At 39.2% G+C, this 24,893-nt stretch overlaps 1 protein-coding gene across 2 annotated transcripts in view; it reads right to left on the bottom strand.

The window, feature by feature from the left end:
- Positions 1-24,893, bottom strand: part of UBE4B (ubiquitination factor E4B) — a 2,592,778-nt gene that overhangs the window by 1,228,494 nt on the left and 1,339,391 nt on the right. For both annotated transcript variants that reach the window (XM_044063145.1, XM_044063144.1), the window contains one exon: positions 21,578-21,691. In XM_044063145.1, coding sequence (XP_043919080.1) covers positions 21,578-21,691 — 114 coding nt within the window. The remainder of the gene's footprint in view (positions 1-21,577; positions 21,692-24,893) is intronic.

Genomic DNA, 24,893 nt, shown 5'->3' with positions numbered 1-24,893 from the left:
CCCGGGGTGAATTTCCTTTCTCCCATCCAATCGTCAAGGTTCCTTTTGAAGAGGGCCAAAAGGCACTCTGCTTGATATGAATGGGCAATCTATTAGAGTCTGGGGAGTCTCTGGGTCAGGAACCTATCCCTCCAGCATGTTTTGTTTATTGTGATGACAAGGTTTAGATCCCTGGAGCGTGTGGCTCTGAGGGATTGGGATTTCTTTAAGTGTAGCATGTCCAACAGCTCTGGGTTTGACATGGCCTTGTATGTTAAGCAGAGATCGCCTCTGAGTAGATGATATGCGACAGAGTATAGCTGGAGTTTTTTAAGGCGCTCAACGTAGGGCATCTGCTTTAGGCCTGTGATTCTTTTAGTGAGGTATTTCTGCGGCCTTTCCAGTTGTTACAGATGTCTTGAGAGGTACATACCAAACGGGGCTTTGTATTCTATAAAGGGTCTAATGAGGGATGAGTATAGTGGGACAATGACCTCCTTTTTTCTGGATGAAAAGCCTTTAGTGATGAGGTGTGCCACATAGAAGGATTTCCTGACTGTTGTGGCGATGTGGTTATCGAAGGTGAGACCACTGACCACCTGTGTCCCTAAGTCTCTTATCACACTTTCGGTGTTTAGTGTACTGCCACATATATGGCAATTCACAGATGCATGTTTTTTCCCAAAGGGGATAACTATACATTTCTTGGCATTGTGCTTGAGCCCACGGCTCTGGCACCAAGCATCTGTTTCTGTAAGGCCTTTTGTAGAGCAGGGGTCCAGGATGTTTTGTATGCCAAGGCTAGATCACCTCTCTGTCTGTAGGGCACAGAGTATAGACATAGGGCCTTGAGACAATCTGCATAGGACATTATGTTTTTTCCTTGTAATCTTTTTGTAAGGAACTTTTGTGAACGCTCCAGCTGATGCATGTGTCTGGTCAAGCACATGCCAAAGGGACATTATACTCTAGGAGTCTGATGAGGGAACAGTATACAGGTATGAATGAGTTGAACAACACAGAAGGGCTTTCTTACTATCTTGGACACATGCTGGTCGAAGGCCAGGCTACAGTCTACATGTGTACTCAGTGTAGATCAGTGTGTGTGATATATCTTTAAGAAGCCTTCCAGTGAGTCAAGCACATGCATGTAAGTACTATGCATGTGCAAGTAAGAGTGCCAATTTGAGTGAGCAGCCATAGTGTGAGCATGCAAGTATGTAGTCAGACAGTTCAAGTTTAATGTTCCTGCCATTCATCCTGATGTATTTATTTATTTTATTTATTTATTTTACATTTTTTAACCGGGAAATTCCGACTGGACCAGGTCCATTTTCAGCGGAGGCCTGGGGAGAAAAGCTCCAACATCAAGTTATACAAATACAGTACATCCAGCATAATACACAAAACAGGTTATATCATGTATGCTGAGCATAGTAATATAACAAGAATTAATAAAAACACTCCAGGTAAAAGAAGATATAGAACATGGGTAAAAAGACAATGTCAGTCATACATTGGTAAGAAAAGAAAATATATCAAGTAAAATTCTACAGTTAAAAGTACCCTTTCAGATGACCAAGCCTACAGGGGATCAGAGCTCCAGCATGTGATCAGAGATGAATTTGGGGAGTTACTATTAGTATGGGTAGGGTTATGTGATACAAGGGCATAACCAGGTACTAAGAAGGTGCAATTTGAGGGAGTTTTTGAATATGGATGTGGAGGGGGCAGTGGACACGGATAGGGGAAGAGAGTTCCAATTTCTGGCAATGGTGTGGGAGTAGAGCGCTTTCCCTGCATTACTGTTAGCCTTGGTGATGGAGAGGAGAGATTTTTCACTGGATCTTAGGTACTGGTTTGCAGTATAGATAGTAAGTAGGTTGGATAATGAGGGGTTTTTTCAGGATATTTGAGAATATTGTAGGCTGTGCCCAGCTGGTGACAGTTAAGTAGCTCAAGCCATTTTAGTTCTTTTAGTGCAGCACAGTGATGGGTTCTATAGGTTGAGTTAGTAGCAAACTTGGCTATTTTATTGTAGCATGATTCTAGTTTGTCTAGGTCACATTGTCCGATCTGGGTAAAGATTGGTGCTGTGTATAATAGAGTTGAGAGGAGGTGGCTTTGTGCAAGAGTGACTCTTGCTTTTTGTGAGAGAAAGGACTTATGCCTGTATAGGGAGCCTAGTTTTTTTGTGTACTAGTTTTATGGTATGTGAGATGTGAACATCAAAGTGGAGATTATTGTCTATTTCAATGCCCAGACGTTTGGTGTGGTTAGAAGGGGAGATGGTGGTGCCGTCCTTAGATGTTAAGGTAAAGGAGATTTTTTTTTGATCCATTAGGAGTAAATAGTAGCAGTTTTGTCTTTTTGGGATTTAGAATTAGTTGGATACCCGATATCCATTTTTCTACTGAGATAAAGGTATCTTGAGTGAGTGTATGTAGGGTGGTGGGAGATGAGGCGGAGCAGATCAGGGTTGAATCATCCGCATATTGTACGAGTGTGGCATGTTGCGTAGAGCATTTGAGGTTATTTGTGAAAATAGAGAACAATAGCGGGCCCAGTATAGAGCCCTGTGGGACTCATATGGTGGTTGGAAGTTGTGTAGACAGAGTTCCTTTCCACTGGACTGATTGTTGCCTGTCAGACAAGTAGCTTCTGAACCAGGCTATAGTAGAGGAGGTGAAGGATAATGATGTTAGTGAGTCTAGTAGAATGGAGTGGGAGACCATATCAAATGCTTTTGAGAGGTCTAGGAAAATGGCTGATACATATTTGTTATCATTCCTGTGAAGGTTTATATAATTAGTGAAGGATAGAAGGGCTGTGGTAGTGCTGTGATGTGGACGGAAATCGTATTGTGTGGTAGGTAGTAGATTGTGTGTGTTAAGAAATGTCATCACTTGCAAGTGGATGCATTTCTCAAGAATTCTGGATAAGGGGCAAAGGATGACAATAGGTCGGTAGTTGGAGAATTCATAAGAATTACCTCCTTTATGGAGAGGAATGATGTGAGATACTTTCCAGAGTTTGGGTATGTAGGATTCTAATATGGAGCGGTTGATAAGGATGGAGACAGGATATGATAGGGAGTCACTATCCATTTTTAGGTATGCAGCAGGTATGTTATCAGCTGCTAGTGTGGTTGGCTTTAGCTTTAGGAGGAGTTTTTTGATAGTTGAGGTGGGCATTGGTGATAGGCTGAAAGAGGGGGTGGTGTGGGATAGGTTAGGTTGTGACTGAGGTAGACTGTATTTGGTTATTTGACTGGACAGGGCTAAGATGGATTTAGTAAATGGTTATTAAATTGAGAAGCTATGTCTAGGGTAATGTTAATAGAGATGGGTGCTGGGGTTGTGGTTTTGCCTGGCTTTAGTAGGGAGTTAATGGCATGCCAGAATTTTTGTGGACTATTTGAATATTTCCTTTGGGCGCTAAGAAAATAGTTTTGCTTGTTTATTTTGGATTCAGCCTTGGCCTTGTTTCTAAGCTGTTGATAGTATTGTCTGGAGCTAGGAGTTTTGTCAGTTTTCCAGATTCTCCAGGCTTTATCTCTACCTTTTAGTAAGGCTCTAGTGTCCCTATTTAGCCAGGGTGCATAGTTGGCTTTAACTCTGATCTTTCTGCTGAGAGCTAGACTGTTAAGGATGTTAGAGAAGGTAGTATTGAAGTAGTCTACTGCCTGGTCTAACCAGAGTGTCCGCAGTGGTTCCCAGTTGCTGTGGCTTAGGACAGTATTTAGGTATCGTGGGGTAAGGTTATGGTCATCTCATACAAATTTGTAGACTACTGGTTTGGGGTGATTGGAGTGTTTCTGGAGTAGGAAGGTGGGGAGATGATCACTTAAGTCATCTGGGAGACAGCCTACTGTATAGTTTTGGGTTTACTATTGAAATGTCGAACAGCACTACATCGACTGTACTATAGTCGAACACGGAAGTTCGAAAATAGTAATGTCGACGACAAAAAAACAATCTAGGACTGTGTTTTAACATGGGTCGAGGTAGGGGAGATGTTTGTGGTTCTGAATAATACTGAACACCTACCTCGACCCATGTTAAAACCATTCCTAGATTGTTTTTTTGACGTTGACATTACTATTTTCGAACTTCCGTGTTCGACTATAGTACAGTCGACGTAGTGCCGTTCGACATTTTAATAGTAAACCATAGTTTTGTTTGGGATAGTTGGTTAGTGTCCAGTCCAGTATGGATTCTCTCTTTGTTTTCTCATCTATTCTAGTTGGTTCTTTAATTAGTTGAGAGAACCCAGAGAGGGGCTGCTGGAGTTAGAGGCTGCCCAGTCAGTGTTAAGGTCTCCTAGTAGGACTGTTTCCTGAGGTAGATTGTCCTTTGTCCAGTGTAGGATGTCTTCTATTATGAGCGAGTTGTTGCCTGGAGGTATGTAGCAGCATATTATATTGATCTTCTTGGTGTTTCTTATGGATAGGACAGAAAATAGGACTTCAGCATTTTAAAAAGTGAGTGGTGTGGTGTGCAGGAGCTGGGGTTTAAGGGTGTTTTTAAAGAGAATAGCTGCTCCTCTTCCTTTCCTGTTTATTCTATCAGATCTAAGTGTATTATACCCTGGGGGAAGAAAGTCTTCATCTTGGATACTGGGTTTAAGCCAGGTTTCTGTAATGGCGAGTATACCAGGGTTGTAGTGGGCTATGAATGCTTGGAGGTCTGTTGACTTGTTGCTAATACTTCTTATGTTGAGATTTAGGATTAGCAGGTCAGATGTTTGTCTAGCTGAGAGGGGACCTGGATTTGGGTGAATGTCACCAGAGGTTAGCAGAGTTTGTAGGAGTGTCAGTATGTGCTTTTTAATATTAATTGTTTGTGAGATTGGTCTATGAGAGTTTTTCTTAGTGTGGTGAGATGGTGTAATTTTTGTTAGTGAGTAATATGTAGTTGTAAGATTTATGACTGTAGGCCAGATGTAGAAGTCTGAGTGGGTTTGAGAGGGTGGGCTAGTGTGGGTAGTGTGATAGTAGTTGTGCAGCAGTAGGTCTGTTTGTAAGGAAGTTAGGAAGGTTAGCGATAGTAGAGCTAGTGATAGGGATGTGAGTGTGGGTAACATGATACTACTTTCAGTGAGAAGTACAACTAGGATTCCTGGTTGGCTGCGTGTGAGGGTAGTTGTGTTGTCTGGGAATGTGTGTTGGGAGTGGGATCAGTGTGGGATGTAATTGGATTGGGGGTGTGGGGGAGGTAGGATGAGTGGGTTGGGCTAGTTGTTAGGGAATTAGGGGTTGGACTACTGGTCAGGTGATTAGGGGTTAGAATAAAAGTAGAAGTACAATAAACTACTTAAATGAACACCCAAGCTTCAATGTCTTCTTAATGCACATAAGAAGAGTGACATTATGTCAGAATGGTATCCAGAGTTACAGCCATGAGGCAACCGGTTACAGTTGGAAGAATATACAAGAGTGGATCATCCCTACTACTCAAATGATTCGAATAACAAGTCAGAAACAAATTCCAGGTCTAAAACTTACTTAAATGATTTATTTCGCTATAAATATAAAACAAAGCATTCAGAATGCTCAAAATGAATTTCTTAAACAAAATGTCCGAAACTGTGACAAACTGATAAAAATATTCAAAATAATTATGAAAATGTTTGAAACAATATCCGAATCACATAAAATGTACAAAAAAGGAAAAAGACCGCATTTTTTCACTATATGCTACTTTTTCATATTAACTAAAGCTATTCAAAATATTTGCAGTGTGCACTGTTTGCAAGTGTGTGTAGTATTACAGTCCAGTTATTTCACAAAGTACAATTATTTCAAGGCATATTTCACACAGTACAGTATTTGAAAGAGTTTATTGTGCATTTGATTATGTTTGTGCATAATTACAGGGGCCAATTCCGCACTGTTTTACTATACTCTGTGGGAATGGCAGAACGTTTTCGCAGACCAGCATCGCTTGTGTTTGATAACAATATTGCAAAAAATTGGAGAGTGTTTGAGCAGGAATATATTTTCATACAAGCTGCTTTTTCTGACAAAGATGCATGTACAAAGGCATTTATTCTGCTTAATTTAGCTGGTTCAGAGACCACTGAAAGACAGCTTTCATTTGTGTATGCACCTGCTGTGTTTACAGCGGAGGGGGGAAGACCATCATATAGTGGTACTGGCTGAAACAAGGGAAGACCCAAAGTGCTTAAAACGTAAATGTAGAGACATGTGTAACCCCCAAACGAATATTACAATGGAAAGGCGCTTATTTTACATAAGGGATAAAAAGCCTGGTGAAACTTTTGTAGCATATATAACTGACTTGAGAAACAAGGCTAAAACACGCAGATGTGGTGATTTGACAGATGAGCTGATAAAAGACAGGCTTGTGTGTAGCACTGATAATGATACATTGAGAAAGATTTTGCTTCGAGACAGTGATTTAACATTGAATAAGGCCACTGAGCTTTGTCAGATATACAAGTTTACAGAAAAGCACACAAGTATGCTTACAAATGAGAACAGTTGCGGAAGGCACAGTACCAAAGCTCACGGTGATAGTATGCAGCACATGGTTAAAAGAAACAGGCCCAAGTACATGGCAGCTACTGCAGGTCCTGTAACAGTCCCCTGGGAAACCCTGAGTCTTTCAAGCAAATTCCAGAGCATGCTCAATGAAGCATAAGGGTGAGTAAGCAAAGTCAAAACATGTGCCCCCACCCATCATCATAGTCAGCTGTCGTAACTGCGGTGAAAATCATGAACCCAAAAGAGATAAGTGCTTAGCGTTTGGTCAGCAGAGTCATTATTGCAATAAGTGGAATCACTTCAAAAAGTTTTGAAAATCAAATATGGCACATTTTTTTAATTATTAAAAGAAGCATTACAAGAGGCAAGTTGATCAATTAGAAAGTTGCAACCCTACTTTTTATGTTGATGGTTTGTCTATGCTTGGTGAAACAGATAATGCAGTACATTTGTGGGTCAAGAATGACATCTTTTGTGCTGTTTGGATTAATGGGATTCCTGTAGAGCTCAAAGTAGATACTTACTCAAAGTGCAATGTTATGTCAGCAGCAGAAACATTTGCTAGAGAAAAGCTGCAGAACAACTTGATTTGACAAAGTGTGCAAAGCTTGCTGCTTCTGGAGGTGAAGAGATTCAAACCGAAGGCTCAGTACTGCTTTCATGCTACTCTGCTGGGAACATCTATGACTTTCAATTTTACATAGTCAAGAGATACGTGCAGTCATTATTAGGCCTTAGAGACAGTTTGAAAATGGGACTGCTTTCACTTAATAAAGAAGTTCACCATGTAAGCCTACATTACAACAGCTCAAATTTCGCCCAAACTATTTATTTGGAGTATGCTATTTTTGAAGACAAACTAGGCAAACTACCAGTTGCATACTCTAAGTTAGACCCAGAGGTCAGACCAGCACAGAAAGTTCCAGTAGCTAGACAGAGCAGAGCCAAACCTGAGCTAGACAAAATGGTGTAGCTGGGAGTAATTTGTCCAGTAGAAGATCCTACTGAATGGGTATCCACCCATGGTAGTGGCTCATAAGAAAAGCTCAGATGATATCAGAATATGTATTGATCTGAACAAAGCATTAAAAAGGCTTCATCATTCAATGCGCACAAAATAGCAACTACCCTCATGCCAAATGCCACTGTTTTTTTCTGTTAGATGCAGAGAGTTTATTTTGGTAAATTTTGCTTGACCCGATAATCTTCATCGTTAACCACATTCGGTACTTCATTTGGAAGATACAGATTTCTGAGAATGTCATTTAGAATAAATTCTGCCAGTGAAGTCTTTCAGCGTGCAATGGAGCAATTTTTTTCGGGCTATCCATGTGCTATTATAGTAGATGACATTCTAGTAGGAGGCAATAGTGAAGCCGAACATGACAGAAACTTCAGTGAAGTTCTGGAAAGAGCATGTGAATGGTTTGCTGGTTTTATCATAGTAAGACTTCTGGGACAAATGCTTTTTCAAAAGATGGGCCTTTACTGATTTGTTGCTGTTAGCACTTGGAACCAATAAATTACTGCTGATTGGTAGTGTGGTTCTGGTTTGTCTCAACATAATTGAAGCAAATCTTAAGCTGAATCCTCAGAAGTGCAAATTCAGGCTATGAGAGGTTACTTATGTTGGTCACTTGTTTACCAGTTCAGGTTTATGACCAGATTCTTCCAAGCAAACAGCAACTGTCAAGTTGCCAGCTCCAGACAATGTCCAAGCCCTGCAACGTTTTCTTGGCATGTTCAACTATCTAGGAAAGTTCATTCCAGATCACAGATTCAGCAGTTCATTACTAGAGCTGACACACAAAGATGTAATTTGGTCATGGTCAGGGCAGCATCAGAGTATTTGATGTCCCGAAACATAAAATTGCCAACCTACCAACTCTCAGCTACTATGATGTTCATAAACCAGTTACCCTTTCCTGCGATGCTTCTAAATTTGGTCTAGGTGCAGTCATTCTTCAAAAGGGTAGACCAGCAAACTATGCTTCAAGAACTCTTACCCAAACCGAGATGCAGTATGCCCAGACTGAGAAAGAACTTTTGGTAATTGTGTTTGCACGTTCGAAGTTCCATGATTACATTTATGATCGACCAATCCAGACTGAAACTGACCACTAAACTCTAGTTACTATTTTGAGAAAGCCTATGCATACAACTCCACTACACTGCAATAGTATGAAGCTCAAATTGCAAAAGTACAATTTCAATCTTGTCTATACAGAAGGCAAACTTCTTTATCTTGCTGATACTTTATCCAGATTGCCCAGAAAAAACACAGAACAGCAAACAATGAGCAACTTGATTTTGAGGTCACAGAAGTGAGACATTTTTCTTCCACACCTCTTGATGAGCTCAGAACTCACACAGCTTCAGACCCAATTCTCCAGAACCTAAACTTCTTTATCAGTCGAGGATGTTTACCAGTAGAAGTGCAACCATATTTCCCATACAGAGATGAGATTTTGTCAGACAATGACATCATCATGAAAGGTCCTAAAGTGATTGTAAGTCCTTGCAACAAGAGTATATTAAGATCTTGCATCATGGCCACCCAGGAACTGATTCTACCAAAAGAAGGGCGAGAGGTCTAGTATTTTGGCCTTCTATGTGAAGAAATATTGAGAAAGTACTTTCATCTTGTTTAGATGTAATAGTACAAAGCCGCCTCAATAAAAAGAACAACTTCAGTTAAGCCAGATTCCTGAACTACCTTGATCAACAGTAGCCACAGATATCTGAGTGGAATGTTCAACATTATTTGTAGTAGACTCTTATTCAAATTGGTTCGAGACTGACCTACTTCCCAACCTACCTTCTAGTACTGTCATCACTAAGTTGAAGCAACATTCTTCTGTCAATGGTAGTTCGCACAGAGTTATTTCTGACAATGCTGCACAGTTTACAAGTCAGCAGTTCCAAGAGATCTGCAGAAGAGGGGGACTTTGTTCATATTACGAGTAGTACTGAATACCTTCAGTCAAACGGCTTTGCTGAACATGCAGTTCAAAGTGCAAAACAGCTGTTAGAGAGATCCTGACATGACAATACCAATGCTTCTCAACTTGTTAAATCTCAAAAACATTCCTCATGATAATCATCTTGGTCCACCTGACAAAAGACTTATGTTGAGACAAACCAAAACCACACTACCAATCAGCAGTAATTTATTGGTTCCAAGTGCTAACAGCAACAAATCAGTAAAGGCCCATCTTTTGAAAAAGCATTTGTCCCAGAAGTCTTACTATGATAAAACCAGCAAACCATTCTGTTCTTTACAAAAAAGGGGAGATAGTGATGATGCAGACATCAAAAGGTTTTGATTGCATCGGATTTGTGAAAAGTTTGTGTAAAGAGCCGAGACCATACATTGTGGAATCACAAGGAGCAGAATTCAGACAAAATCAGAAGCATTTGTTACCAGTGTCTGAACCAGTGTTACAGCATCTTGCCTGTGATAAAGACTCTAGTTCTCAGAGTGACTTGTTCAATGTTCCTGTTCTAGAGGACATTCCTTCAGCAATCCCTGTTCCTGAGAAAACTCCTGAAACTCCTCAAGCAGAACATTCCCCAGTGACTGTCCCTGTTGCTAAACCCAATCCTAACTTTATGTCACGAGATCAGGTTGCATCTCTAAACCTACTGCCAGATACAAGACAACCTAGACATGACTGCTGTTTTCCTTCATCAGTGTCTGTATAATTGAATTCCTATTCAAATGTTGTTTATATGAGACAGCTCACTAAAGAAGGAGGATGTAGATCAGCATGTGTGATATACCTTTAAGAAGCTTTCCAGTGAGTCAGCACATGCATATAAGTACTGAGCATGTGTACGTAAGAGTGCTATTTTGAGTGAGCAGCCAGAGTGTGAGCATGCAAGTATGTAGTCAGACAAACAGTTTGTTTAACTTTAATGTTCCTGCAGTTCTTCCTGATGTATTTGCATACAATAAACTACTTAAACGAACATCCAGGCCGCAACATCATCTTAATGCACATAAGAGCGAAACTCAGATTTCTGACTAATGGGTCAACTCTTGGGGATGTTTTGTCGATGACAGTTTCCAGGGGTGGCAGACTTCCCAAAAGGTACTATAATCCATTGCTTGGCCTAACGAGTGCAGACAGGACATGCTCTCTATTTACAGTTGGAGGAGTTATGTTGGAAGCTATTTCTTGAGAGTGTGGCTGGGGGGTGGGAAGTAAAACTGGAAATTAATTTGTCAGCCAGTACATTTGCTATATCACCTGATATCATTGAATGTGGCACCATTAACCACCAGTTCAGCTCACTGTTGTGTGCTCCTTTTGAGGTTTTTGACATAGATGAAGACCTTATGGTTGTGCCTGGGAGGCTATCTTGACCTCAAAATTGGTTTTATTGGACTTGATTAGTCCTCTTAGTTGTCTGTTTAATTTCATGAGCGTTCTTATCTTTATGAGAATTTATGGGAGTTGCACTTCCTGATTTTAGCAATTTTTTGTTGCATAACCTGCTTAACTTGGGATGTCACAAGGGTGGATTGGTTTTGAAATGAGTTAGTCTTGGGCTTGTTTCTGCAAGGTACAGTAACCCCTATGTAGCCACTGACATGGTTACACAGAGTTTCTATGAATAATTTTGCATAGGCTGCTGTGTTTTTTGGGTTTGGAGGGGCACTGAATTTTTGACAAACTACTGTTAATAAAAAGACAGTTTTGCCTTAGAACAGTTTTTGTTACTGGGTTTACTGAACTGATTTTGATTTCAAAGGAGACAACTTTAAAGTCGGACCTTACAAGGGGTGATGTGACACAGGGGGTGCTGCATTCTTCATTACTTCTGAGTAGGAGGTCTTGTATGTTGGAACCTCTATGCACTAACTGGTCAAGGGTGTTTTGTATTTATGAAGTCTAGAAATCTCTGTGCCTGCAGCTTTGAAGCTATGCAGGATTCTCAGTCTATACAGGGATAGCTAAGGTCCATGAGTAAAGTGTCAAGTTGGATGGGGTGTTTCTCCAGTAGATCTAAGTATGCGCTATAGAACACAGAGGATGACCTATAACTTGCTAGGATATGGTATGGGATTTTTATCTTTGGTGACCTGCATGTGGTGAAACTCCAGCATGTCATCCTGTTTAACCAACCAAGAGACATACCCGTTATTTTTTTTTTTTCATTTTAAACGCTTTTATTAAATTATCACTTAAGACGCAGGCAAACGTACATTAACAGAAAAGAAACAAAGTATATTAACATTTTTCATATTCACATACATTACAAAAAAACTATGAGGTATAATCAGTCTGTTGCATAAACAGATGAATTCCTCCCATCCTTTAAACCTCACTCCTCCTGAACATTATTCTGCATGTATTGCTTCCACAATTTCCATTTCTATGTAATTTGCTCTTTCTCTTTCCCAAATATACCTCTTCCATTTTTTATCTCTTTTAGAATATTCAATATTTTAAATACACTTGGTTGATTCTGAATTCCATTTTCTAGTAATTCCTTTTTTTGGCAGCCAACCGAATTTATGCAGACAATGGGGACAGAACAGATTGACAACAGCATACTAGTTTGGAATGAAGGAAGAATGAGAGAAAAAAAAACCACTGAAGACTAGTAAGAGAAATGTAGAATTATCTGCAGTACACGTTCTATAGATATGGAGACATGATCTTTTGAGTATTACTGTTAACATGGTATTTATAAATTGCAGAAATCTGAAAGAGAGAGAAGGGTGAGTAGATTTAGAAAGGTGATCAGTCTGGTGCCTCAGATGAATGGATATCAAGATGGCTAGTGGTCAGAGAGAAGGAGTTAGTTTAGGTAGAGACAAATATCTTGGAGATGGAAAAGCCTACACTTGAGTGAGACTAACAATAACGGGTCCAGCCAGTAAAGTCATTTTAGTTAAGCTTAAATTAAATCAGGGGGTTAGTCAGTTCACAAGTTGTTAATGGGAGTGAATCCTCGAGTTTGGCCATGCTCTAACTGTAGAGGGTATTGTCATGACAGCTGGCCACAGCAACTCACAAAACTCTATTTTGCTTATCCAACTGCATCTCCTGACCAAAGAAGGGATCTTGTCCAACAATGAAAACCTAAAGTCTTAAAAAATGCTGCAGACTCTGCTGTGTTTACTTAGTGAATGTCAACATCCTACTTTTTGATATCATAATAATGCTTGCATATTACTTTCCTTAAATGTTTTTCTGTTTTGCCACCATAAAATATAGGTTTTGCATTGAGGCAAATATAACACACCCTTAGAAGTACAATCACGATGACCCTTTAAGATGTATTTTCTGTAACCTGAAACACAAACTCTGTCTTTTATTAAGCCACATTTGACCATTCCTAACCTTTTGTGTGTTACATTATATGTGCATTCCATTACATTTTTAATGTAAGCATTCATTTTAAACACACAGTTAGAACAAGCTCCCAGTTTGGAAGCAAAGTCCTTGTCTTGCTGAAATATATTCTCATGGTTCTTCATGATGTCTTTTAGGACACTGGTATTCAACATATAGGTCAACACCATGGACCTAGAAAAATCAACCTGTATCGCTCTAAAGTTAAACGGAATTTCCATTATATGTAACCCATTTAATATAGGTTTTACAATGTGGCCCTATTCTTTCCACCACCTCTTTTGCTAAACCTTCCAGCATTAAACATGGACAGTCCCTATCTAAGAACAGACCTTTTAGATTCTCCAATTCATTAAAGAAGACATTTCGTTATTTGATATCCTTCTTGCTATCTAGCCCTTCACTAAATCTTTCTTTTAATGCCTGGGTGACAGCTTTTCTAACATAAATAGATGTTGGAAAAGGTGGGCTTCCTACATATCTTAGACATAAACCTTCCTTTATGTATATCCTCATAAATGGTAGCATACACAAAATTAATACTCACTCATGAATGATTACTACTAAAAATGTGTGGTGGATTCTAAATATGTTAAAAAATTGTTTAATTTATCCTTACCTCCAGGTCACAAAATAAAAACGTGAGCTAAAAAATGTAAATACAATTTTAAATAAGGACTAAGCTTTGAAGAGAGAACCAATTTTTTTTCTTAGTAGTAAAGCTCACTGGCTACTCACTCTAAAGACCTTAAGCTGGTATGTGACATTAACAGAACCTGCTGGAGGGACAGATTTGTCTCCCAGAGGTTACCATATCTGTGGAACAGACTCCCAATTCATGTCAAGCAGTGCATCTCTTTTGCCCTCTTCAATGCTTGGTATGGACGGGTAACCGTGAGTTCACACAAAAGGTTCCACCTGTATCTCTCTTGGACAGGGACAATAGGTGCTGATCATGGAAACAAGGGCAGAACTTGGCTAGGCTTGTAAGGGCCCTAGGGCCATAAGTCTAGTAACTTCCTATGATCCTATACAAATGTGCATAGGTACTACAACATTGAGTTGGTAGTAATAGTCAACTTTGAAATACAAAATATTTTGGCTGCAAAGATAAGAATTCAGGAAAATGGATGATGGAGGTGGATACAGATTGTTGCTAAATGAATCCAAAAGAGGTGGACCATCTTTTTATAATCAAACTCTGGCAGAAAAGTAGCATGGAGTGAGGCTGTCCTGGGAGTCTCCACTGGGTGTGTGCGCCTTGGTTTTAGCTCCTTCCACCACATTGTCCTAATGCATGCTTGTGGTGCCAGTACTGATTTCTGTAGTCTCTCATGCTGGTGCTGGGAATGCAGCTGGTGATGAAGTACAAACCTGTGTCTATGCTGGCACAGACTTCATGTGCTCCTTGACTGCATGAGTTTGTGCCAATGGAATGGTCAGCATATGGACCAATACTGAAGATTTCTTCAATATGGTCTTGATGTGTTTAATCGGCCTTCCCCAACAAATGGTATGATGGGATGTTGAGAAGAGGAAGGGCCATTTAGGAGTCAAAGGACCCACTCTAATAAGCTTACCTGACCAAGCCTTTTTTATAAGGTGAATCACTAACTTCTCCTGGCATCTTTTTCTCATAGTTTTATTAAATCCCCAACCACAGATTACCTGAAAGAATTGTGTTCTTCTCTAAATCAATACAGGTGATGGATTTCCCATCAATGGAAGTAATGTACTGTCGTAGTACTGTTGAGTCAGTTCTATGCAGCAGTCATTGAATCTGTTCTCAGCTCATCCATAACAGTGTGGTTTGGATCTCTGTTGAAAAAACACAAACCCAAGGCAGCAGCTCGTGGAACCACTGATGGAACACAGTGTAGTAAATGCCAACAATAAATACTTCCACCAAAAGGAACTGATAGTCCAAGGGTATCAAAAAATTCTCATTTTTATTCCACAGACTTTAGCAACTTTCATTCCTATTGGAACTTCATCAGAACTCAGTTTAAAAAAACAGCACATCCATATTAATACAATCTTAAAACCAATTAAAAACAATCACATGTCCATTCCTACCAACAGAATCAGTTAAACGTCATTTGAAATTCAACTGCTTTAATTTTAAAACAGGAAGTAAAGATAGTATCATTCAGACCTGGAAAATATGTTGCGTTTAACACTATTTGCCACTTCAAATCAGTCATATCCAAATGCTCATCAACCACCCTCCCTTGCAAATCTTTAACAACACTCTCCACTACCATAAATTTAAAAGATTGGGTGGGATTTTTACTAATATGTCTGTATAGTGCATTGCTCAACTTACAATTCCTAATATCTGCACTGTGCTCATACATGCGATCACGCAACCTTCTCATAGTTTTACCTATGTAGAAACTTATACATTGGTTGCACGACACCAAATAAACTACATTTTTTGTGTCACAGTTGAATCTTCCCTTTACATAATAAGTGGCATTCCTCACTGTAAAGTGATCACTAGTCATAATACCTGAACACTGTCAGCATGCTCCACATTTTCTAGTTCCATTAATTTGCGTATTATTAGTACTATTAGAGTGACTAAATTCCAATTTCTGTTTTAAAGACACCACCTTTCCATATATGAATGTTGGTTTACTACCAATAATGTCTGTTATTTTACTATAAACATCCATATCACTGGCAAACATATACCATTTTTTTCAATTATATTTTTAATAGCCCTGCTATCCAAACTATAAGTAGAGATAAAGCTCTTAATGCTAACCCTCTGTTCTCTATTAGTGGCCACCATTGCTGAACCATAATTTCCCAATAGTGGTAAGAATACACCATTTTGTCTTTTTCTAACCACTTCACCCTTTAGTTCTTCTAAGAAAACCAATGGGTATCCTCTTTTCAAAAACATGGACAAAACTCTATCACATTCAGTCATAAAATTGTCCATGTTCGATACCATATGTGCCACTCTCACCAGTTGGCCCTTAACAACAGCCTTCTTTTGGTGCATAGGATACCAGCTGGTGAAGTGCAAATAGGTGTTAGAGAATTAGATTTTCTGTAGATGTTGGCCACGAACTTCCCCTCAGTTCTATCATTAGATAATGCAACATCTAAGTAGTGAATGTATTCACTACTGAAATGTGATGAAAAAGACAAGAACTCCACAGTATTGTCCAAATAAACAAGAAACTGCTCCAGTCTTTCAGTGGTGTCATTCCAAAAAAGGAAGATATTGTCCAAAAACCTAACATACATACCCCAACAATGGACAAAAGGGCTACTCAGGGCGTATCTTTCTTCCCACTCGGCCATAACATAGTTGGCAAACATGGGGGCACAAGATGCCCCCGTTGCCACCCCCGTAACTTGCCTGTACAACTGACCTTCAAAATGTATATAGTTATGTTTAAGAACCAATTCCATCAGGTTAACCATTGCAGCTGTTCTCCAATTTGTCATTTTAAATACTTTGTTCAGTTGTTGTTCAAAAAAATCCAAATCATCCCTATGTGGAATCACAGAAAATAGGTTTTTAACATCAGTAGTAGCAAATATACCATCAGTATTGAAAGTTGTCTCACTTATCTTTGTCAAAAAATCCCATGAATCTCTGCATATCTGTTTTATATGACCTACTCCTTTTTTTAAGTTTAAGTCCAAAAATCTTGCTATTGAACTTGTCTTTGACCTCCCTCCATCAACAATGGGCCTAAATGGAGGATTGTTAATATCTGAATGTATTTTCGGTATTTCAAATATTTGTGCTATCTTTGGTTTGTCATTTAACATATACCTGTACTCGATTGAAATCTGCCCCTCAGATACCACATCTAGAAGGGCCCTATCTATTTTGGCATAGGCAATGTTAATTTCACATATAGACACTTCTTCATAAGTTTCTGTGACCAACAGTTGGTTCACTTTATTCAGATAGTCAATTTTATCCATTATAATCAAGCCTCCCCCCCTTGTCCGGTTTCATTACCCTGATGTTATAATCTTCACAAACATCTCTTAATAAGTCTTTCTTTTCTGTGTTTAAGTTCGCAAAGTCACATTCGCTTTTTTTACTAAGTGTGTTGTGTATGTCTACCTCACACACCCTTTCAAATTGTTGAATGAGACCGTGCATAGGGGGGTTGAAAATACTAGGCTTGTATAATACATTCTCACATTTACCATGGTCACCCATAATTAGGCTTAAATTCAATTTACGGCAATACAGCTTCAAATCAATCAAACTTTCAACTATACTTGCTCTTTTTGAAGGTACAAAAATTAAACCTTTCGAGAGCAAGTTGGCATGTTTAACAGTCAGACATTTCTGAGAATAATTGAATGTAATGTCTGCTATTTTACCATAAACATCAGTATCACTGGCATCCTTTTAGAGAATGGAGGGGTTCGCAGGTCGGAGAGAATAATGAACATGGAGAAACAATGATATGTGAATAGTCAGGAAGACCAGTACAGGAGAGAGGGAGCGAAACCGAAAAACTACAAACAGTGGTACCGGAGGTAAACGAACTTGCGAATGCCTCCAGTGACTTTGGTGGTTGTGTGTCTCCTTACATTACTGTGACTAACGATGAAGGTGATTTTAATTTGTTCAATTATTCTCAGAAATGTCTGACTGTTAAACATGCCAACTTGCTCTCGAAAGGTTTAACTTTTGTACCTTCAAAAAGAGCAAGTTGGGACGGTGGCCTAATGGTTAAGTTGTTTGCCTTACAAACACAAGGTTCACGGTTTGAGTCTCACAAGGGATAATTGGCTAGGCTTAAAATGGCACGCAAGAGCAGTTAGCCTAGTACTAATCTATGAACCTATAGAGCTGAAAGTTTGATTGATTTGAAGCTGTATTATCGTAAATTGAATTTAAGCCTAATTATGGGTGACCATGGTAAATGTGAGAATGTATTATACAAGCCTAGTATTTTCAACCCCCCTATGCACGGTCTCATTCAACAATTTGAAAGGGTGTGTGAGGTAGATATACGTAACACACTTAGTAAAAAAAGCGAATGTGACTTTGAGAACTTAAACACAGAAGAGAAAGACTTATTAAGAGATGTTTGTGAAGATTATAACATCAGGGTAATTAAACCGGACAAGTGTGGAGGCTTGATTATAATGGATAAAATTGACTATTTGAATAAAATGAACCAACTGTTGCCCACAGAAACTTATGAAGAAGTGTCTATATGTGAAACTGACATTTTCTATGCCAAAATAGATAGGGTCCTTCTAGATATGGTATCTGAGGGGCAGATTTCAATCGAGTACAGGTATATGTTAAATGACAAACCAAAGATAACACAAATATTTGGAATACCGAAAATACATTCAGATATTAACAACTCTACATTTAGGCCCATTGATGATGGGGGGAGGTCAAAGACAAGTTCAATAGCAAGATTTTTGGACTTAAACTTAAAAAAGGGAGTAGGACATATAAAACAGATATGCAGAGATTCATGGGATTTTGTGACAAAGATAAGTGAGACAAATTTCAATCCTGATGGCATATTTGTTACTATTGATGTTAAAATCCTATTTTCTGTGATCCCACATAGGGATGGTTTGAATTTTTTTGAACAACTGAACAAAGTACTTAAAATGACAAATTGGAGAACAGCTGCAATGGTTAACCTGATGGAACTGGTTCTTAAACATAACTATATACAATTTGAATGTCAGTTGTATAGGCAAGTTATGGGGGTGGCAATGGGGGCAGCTTGTGCCCCCATGTTTGCCAACTATGTAATGGCCAAGTGGGAAGAAAGATACATCCTGAATAGCCTTTTTGTCCATTGTTGGGGTATGTATATTAGGTGTTTGGATGATACCTTTTTTGGAATGATACCACTGAAAGACTGGAGCAGTTTCTTGTTTATTTGGACAATACCGTGGAGTTCTTGTTTTTTTCATCACATTTCAGTAGTGAATACATTCACTTCTTAGAAACTGCATTATCTAAGGAAAGAACTGAGGGGAAGTTCGTGGCCAACATCTACAGAAAACCTACGTTCTCTAACACCTATCTGCACTTCACCAGCTGGCATCCCATGCACCAAAAGAAGGCTGTTGTTAAGGGCCAGCTGGAGAGGGTGGCACGTATGGTATCGAACATGGACAATTTTATGATTGAATGTGATAGAGTTTTGTCCATGTTTTTGAAATGAGGATACCCATTGGTTTTCTTAGAAGAACTAAAGGGTGAAGTGGTTAGAAAAAGACAAAATGGTGTATTCTTACCACTATTGGGAAATGATGGTTCAGCAATGGTAGCCACTAATAGAGAACAGAGGGTTAACATTAAGAGCTTTATCTCTACTTATAGTTTGGATAGCAGGGCTATTAAAAATATAATTGAAAAAAGCTGGTATATGTTTGCCAGTGATACGGATGTTTACAGTAAAATAACAGAAATTATGGGTAGTAAACCAACATTCATATATAGAAAGGGGGTATCTTTAAAACAAAAATTGGAATTTAGGCACTCTAAAAGTACTAATAATACGCAAATTAATGGAACTAGAAAATGTGGAGCATGCTCACAGTGTTCAGGTATTATGACTAGTGATCACTTTACGGTGAGGAATGTCACTTATTATGTAAAGGGAAGATTCAACTGTGACACAAAAAATGTAGTTTATTTGGTGTTGTGCAACCAATGTATGAGTTTCTACATAAGTAAAACTATGAGAAGGTTGCGTGATCGCATGTATGAGCACAGTGCAGATATTAGGAATTGTAAGTTGAGCAATGCACTATACAGACATATTAGTAAAACTCCCACCCACTCTTTTAAATTTATGGTAGTGGAGAGAGTTGTTAAAGATTTGCAAAGGAGGGTGGTTGATGAGCATTTGGATACGACTGAATTGAAGTGGCAAATAGTGTTAAACGCAACATATTTTCCAGGTCTGAATGACACTATCTTTACTTCCTGTTTTAAAATTAAAGCAATTGAATTTCAAATGAAGTTTAACTGATTCTACTGGTAGGAATGGACGTGATTGTTTTTAATTGGTTTTAAGATTGTATTAATATGGATGTGCTGTTTTTTCAAACTGTTCTGATGAAGTTCCAATAGGAATGAAAGCACTAAACTCTGTGGAATAAAAAATATTTTTTTGATACTCTTGGACTATCAGTTCCTTTTGGTGGAAGTATTTATTGTTGGCATTTACTACATTGTGTTCCATCAGTGGTTCCAAGAGCTGCTGCCTTGGGTTTGTGTTTTTTCGACAGTTGGTTTGTGTTTTTTAATTATTTCATGGTTTGGATCTCTGTCTAATCATGACAAAAATAGGTTACATCGAATAGTAAGGTCTGCCGAAAATATCACTGGTGCTAGTTTGCCCTCCTTATAGGACCTGTACTATTCCAGAGTCATGAAAAGGGCAGGGAAAAATCATAACAGACCCTTCACATCCAGGCCACCACCTTTTTGAGCTATTACCTTCGGCCAGGCGTTACAGATTAATATGCACCAAAACAAGCAGATAAGAAAATTTTTTTTCCACAAGCCATCAAGTTCATAAATGGTTAATGCAGCTTACAGGCTGGGGTATTCTTTTTCCCAAACCTCCGAGGATTCTGCAGTACTGTTTACATATTGTTAATACTTGTTTCTTTCAGAGTTTATTCCAGTATTTCTTGTACTGAGTTGCACTTTGCATCTTCTATGTATATGTACATTTACTTTTTTTGTCTTGTTCTTAATAGTTGCATATGTATACTGTTTGTCTTCTTAATACTTGTATGTACATCATTTATGTAATTCATACTTGGGAGAGTCACTGAAACAGGAGTCAAATTCCCTGTTTGTGCGCATACTTGGCCAATAAATGTGATTCTGATTCACTTGCCACTAGAAGAGGGTTTAAATAGAGGCTTCTGCATGCTGCAGACAAGGAATACAGACTTTGGGCCTACACAGTGAACAGGGGAGGGAAATTTCTAAAACTGGCAAAAAAGCAATAAAAAGGACAGAATAGAAGTGAGGCTACCTGCAGCTTCTGGTTTCCTGATGAAATGGAACAAAAGCAACCGGAAAAATGGACTTTTTAAAAACAAAATAAGAACATAAAATAAGCTATACAACTTGAAAGAGTGCACTCTGGTGACCAAATGTCAACGTTGCAATGAACTGAGAGGTAATGACAGCTAAGGAAAGGAGTAAGCAGCCTAAACAAAGTTTGGTGCCAAGAAGTCTCTCATGCCTGAAACATACAAGTCCTACCTTTTACTGAAGACTGATCCGCTTCTTGCCAGATGTAGTGCTAACATATTTACTCTTGCTAGCAAGCAGATCCACTCAGCACAGCAAGTAATGTCTAGAGATGGCATGAACTAAGAACATTAACATCACACAAGAATACAGTTACAAGGAGAAATGGAAAATGACAGAATCTACCCCCCCAAGACCCACACACATACACACGCACACACACTGTCTAATGGCACCAGTTTTGCTACGAAGGCTTTAGTTAACCCTTGTCTCCCCAAACATTCTCTGCATTCACATCCAAACACTGTTGCTAATGGAAATGTTTATAGGCTTATACTAACCTCCAGCCCTCATACATGAAAGAATGCACTTGTCTACTTACGTTCTCTTACAAAGTTTAGAATACTTAAAGACTTCACTTGGCCACAACAAACTGAAAAATGCAACAGATAAAAAATTTACAACTTTAACACATACCTGCAACTGTGCTTTCTTCATGTTTCGATTCACAACAGCTGCCATATAACTTAATGCAGATTCCCTTGTTTCACCATTTAGTAAAATACTGTGCAGAATTTTAAACAGTTCTTGCTGTAAACAAAAAAAAAAAATACACGTCAAATTAGGATATAATCCTGAAGTACAACTGATTCATTAAAACAATAAAAAAATAGTACCAAACACAGTCAAGAAAAATCAGCAAGCAAAACTGCTCATCTTCAAAATACAGATGGAAATCCTAGTATTAGGCACTAGCAGACACTCCCCTGTGGCTACCTTTTTTTGTTTGCTTGTTAAAGCAGCCAGCCAGGGTGACTGATGCATGTGAGTTGACTTCATCACTTAACTCAATAATGTTTAGATGCATTCATTTAACAGAAGTGGACCAGCTTGCTCCCTCAGTTTCTTTTGTACGTTTAAGTAGGATGAACACATTCCAGTTCTCACATCAATGAAAGTATATTTAAGTAATAACCTACCATAACAGTAGATGTCCTATTTTTCACTGCTGCAATACTCCTTACTAAAGAGACATCTTACAGAGGACAGCTATATGTGCAGCCAGCATACCAAGGTCTTAGGCCCTTCTAGGCACCATATGTCTGACACGTACTATGTCTGGAACAAAGTACATAAGTGACATAAAGGCACCAAATCCTCAGAACGTCTTTGCCACCAGTCCAAACTCTACCTTTTGAATACAGCCAGATTCCGGGAGTCCTTACCATTTTCTTCTCAGAGCTGTTTTCCTCTTCATCTAGAGTCAAAGGATAAGGATACTCCGGATTCCTCTACTGAAGAGCTTTCTTTTGGTGATGCCATTGTAAAAACATGGAGCATTTGCAGTGGGAGAGTTCCCAAATGTCTAAAGTCCAAAGCAGGTACTATGCTCTTTTACTAATGGACTTCTAATCAGAGGAAGGATATGCATAAACACAGAAGCATGTCAATAGACATGCAAACTAGCAACATCAAGAAGCAGTTAACAACAGGAGGAAAGATGGAAGAAAAAGTACAGCTGTGTACACTTACCATAAATGTAGATGTTTGAGTGTATTCACTGTTGCAGTCATTACATTTGGGTAATCTGCTGGCAGGTTGCCCTCAGTCGGCCTGATTAACAAAGTCTTGGGTCCTGCGTCAGTTGCTGTCCCTTCTTCCATGGCGTCAGGTCGTCAGGGGTATAAAACATGCATCCGATGCCAATACATCAGTTTTTCTTGCCCCAGATGTCAGGTGCCCCCCAAATAGGGAGCAAAAAGTATATTATACACACACACACACACACACATATATATATATATATATATATATATAAGTATATAAATTAAAACACAAAAAATATACCTCCAAACAAAAGCAAATACACCCAAAAAGGCTTTTAAGCATAGTAAAAGAAAGGGAAGGTATAGTAAGAGAAAAACAGGGGGCTGGAGGGTGGGTAACCAGGACTGCAACAGTGAATACACTCGAACATCTACATTTATGGTAAGTGTATACAACTGTACTATGTTCTTCGTGTTTCACTGTTGCAGTCATTACATTTGGGTAGAATCCCAAAGCTATGGTTATGAGAATGGATTTATAGAGCATTAGGAGCAGCTATAAGGCCCTGCAGGACAGCAGTGGCAAAGCCAGCTCTGGATTTAGAGAAGAGAGATAAATGGTAATGTTTGGTGAACGTATGAACTGAGTCCAGGTAGCAGCTTCTAGAATGTCTCTGGTAGGAACCCCTCTGAGAAAGGCTGCAGAAGTAGATGCAGCCCTGGTGGAATGAGACCTAATCCCCTTGGGGATAGGTTTACCATGGTGCATATAGCAGAAACGAATACAGTGGCTCATCCATCTGGAAAAAGTCTGCTTTGAAATAGCCTTTCCCTCTGCCCCTGCAGCAAATGCCACCAATAGTTGTTCAGATTTTCTTAGAGATTTCGTCCTGCTTAAGTAGAATCTAAGTTGTCTGTGTACATCCAATGAATGTAGAATCCGCTCACCCTTGTTCTGTGGATTGGGGAAGAAAGTTGGCAGATGAATTGTCTGATTAAGAGCTACACTGGATACCACCTTAGGCATGAATGATGGATTGGTCCTGAGAGCCACCCTGTCTGGATGAAAAATAATGAAAGGCTCCACTGCCATAAGAGCCTGTAATTCTGAAATCTTTTAGCAATCACTTCAGCTAGAAGGGAAAGCTGTTTTCCAGGAGAAAAATTTTAGGTCTGCAGTAGCAACTGGCTTAAAAGGATTCGAGTGAGTTTTTCCAAAACAAAACAGAGCTCCCGGGCAGGAGTTGGTGCTCTCCTGGGAGGTCTTAAATTTTTGGCCCCTCTGAGATACTGTTTTAGCAGAGGATGAGAGAAGAGGGGAGGTTCTGTGTTGTAATGAGCTGAAATGACAGAGGAATGGATTTTTATGGAAGAAAAAGATAGGCCTTTGTGAAGCATCTGAGTTACGTATTGCAGAATCTGAAGAATATTGGGCATTGCTGTGCTTATTCCTTGTGATTGGTTCCAAGCACAGAATCTTTTCCATTTGTCAGCATAAGATTTTCTAGTACTAGGCCTTCTAGCCTCCAAAACGACATCCATCACTGGTTTGCTGAGGGATGCCAAGGATGAAATTAGTTGATTAGCCACGCTGCAAGATTCAAAGTTTGGACCTGTGTGTGCAGAATTTGGTAGTTCTGCTGAGACAGTAGGTAAGGTGTCTGAGGCAGGTGCAACAGAGGAAGGTGTGATACACTGCGCAGGAGTGGGTACCAGTGTTGGCGAGGTCACTCTGAAGCAGTCAGAATAATTTTTGGTTTGTCCTGTTTGACTTTTAGTAGAACTTTAGAGAGCAGAGGCAAAGGGGGAAAAGCATAGACTGATGGGTTTTTCCAGCTGAATGATAGAGCATCCACTTTCCAGGCTTTTTTGTGATGAATTCTTGTGCAGAATTTGTCCAACTGATAGTTCTGGTGTAAGGCAAAAAGATATATGTCTGGGTTCCCCCATTTGCATGTCAACATGTTGAAAACTTGTGGTTCCAGTTTCCATTCATGTGGGTCCATAAGATTTCTGCTTAGTTAGTCTGCCAGAGTATTTAGCTTTCCTAGCAGGAATTGAGGTTGTAGTTGCATCTGAAAGGTCAAGGCCGTGTTCCACAATGCCATGGCTAGTCTGCAAAGGGGGTATATGAATGTGTACCCCCTGCTTGTTTATGTTCCACATAACTGTGGTGTTGTCTGCCTTTATCATTAGTTGTCCTGGATGAAGGTAGTCCCTGAAGGCTGTCTAAGTATTCTGTACAG

Source organism: Protopterus annectens, chromosome 2.part1 (assembly GCF_019279795.1).
Source record: "Protopterus annectens isolate FY-2018-M chromosome 2.part1, PAN1.0, whole genome shotgun sequence".
Lineage (NCBI taxonomy): Eukaryota > Metazoa > Chordata > Ceratodontiformes > Protopteridae > Protopterus > Protopterus annectens.
The sequence above is the reverse complement of the archived record's forward strand: the minus strand, read 5'-3'. Positions and strand labels throughout refer to the sequence as shown.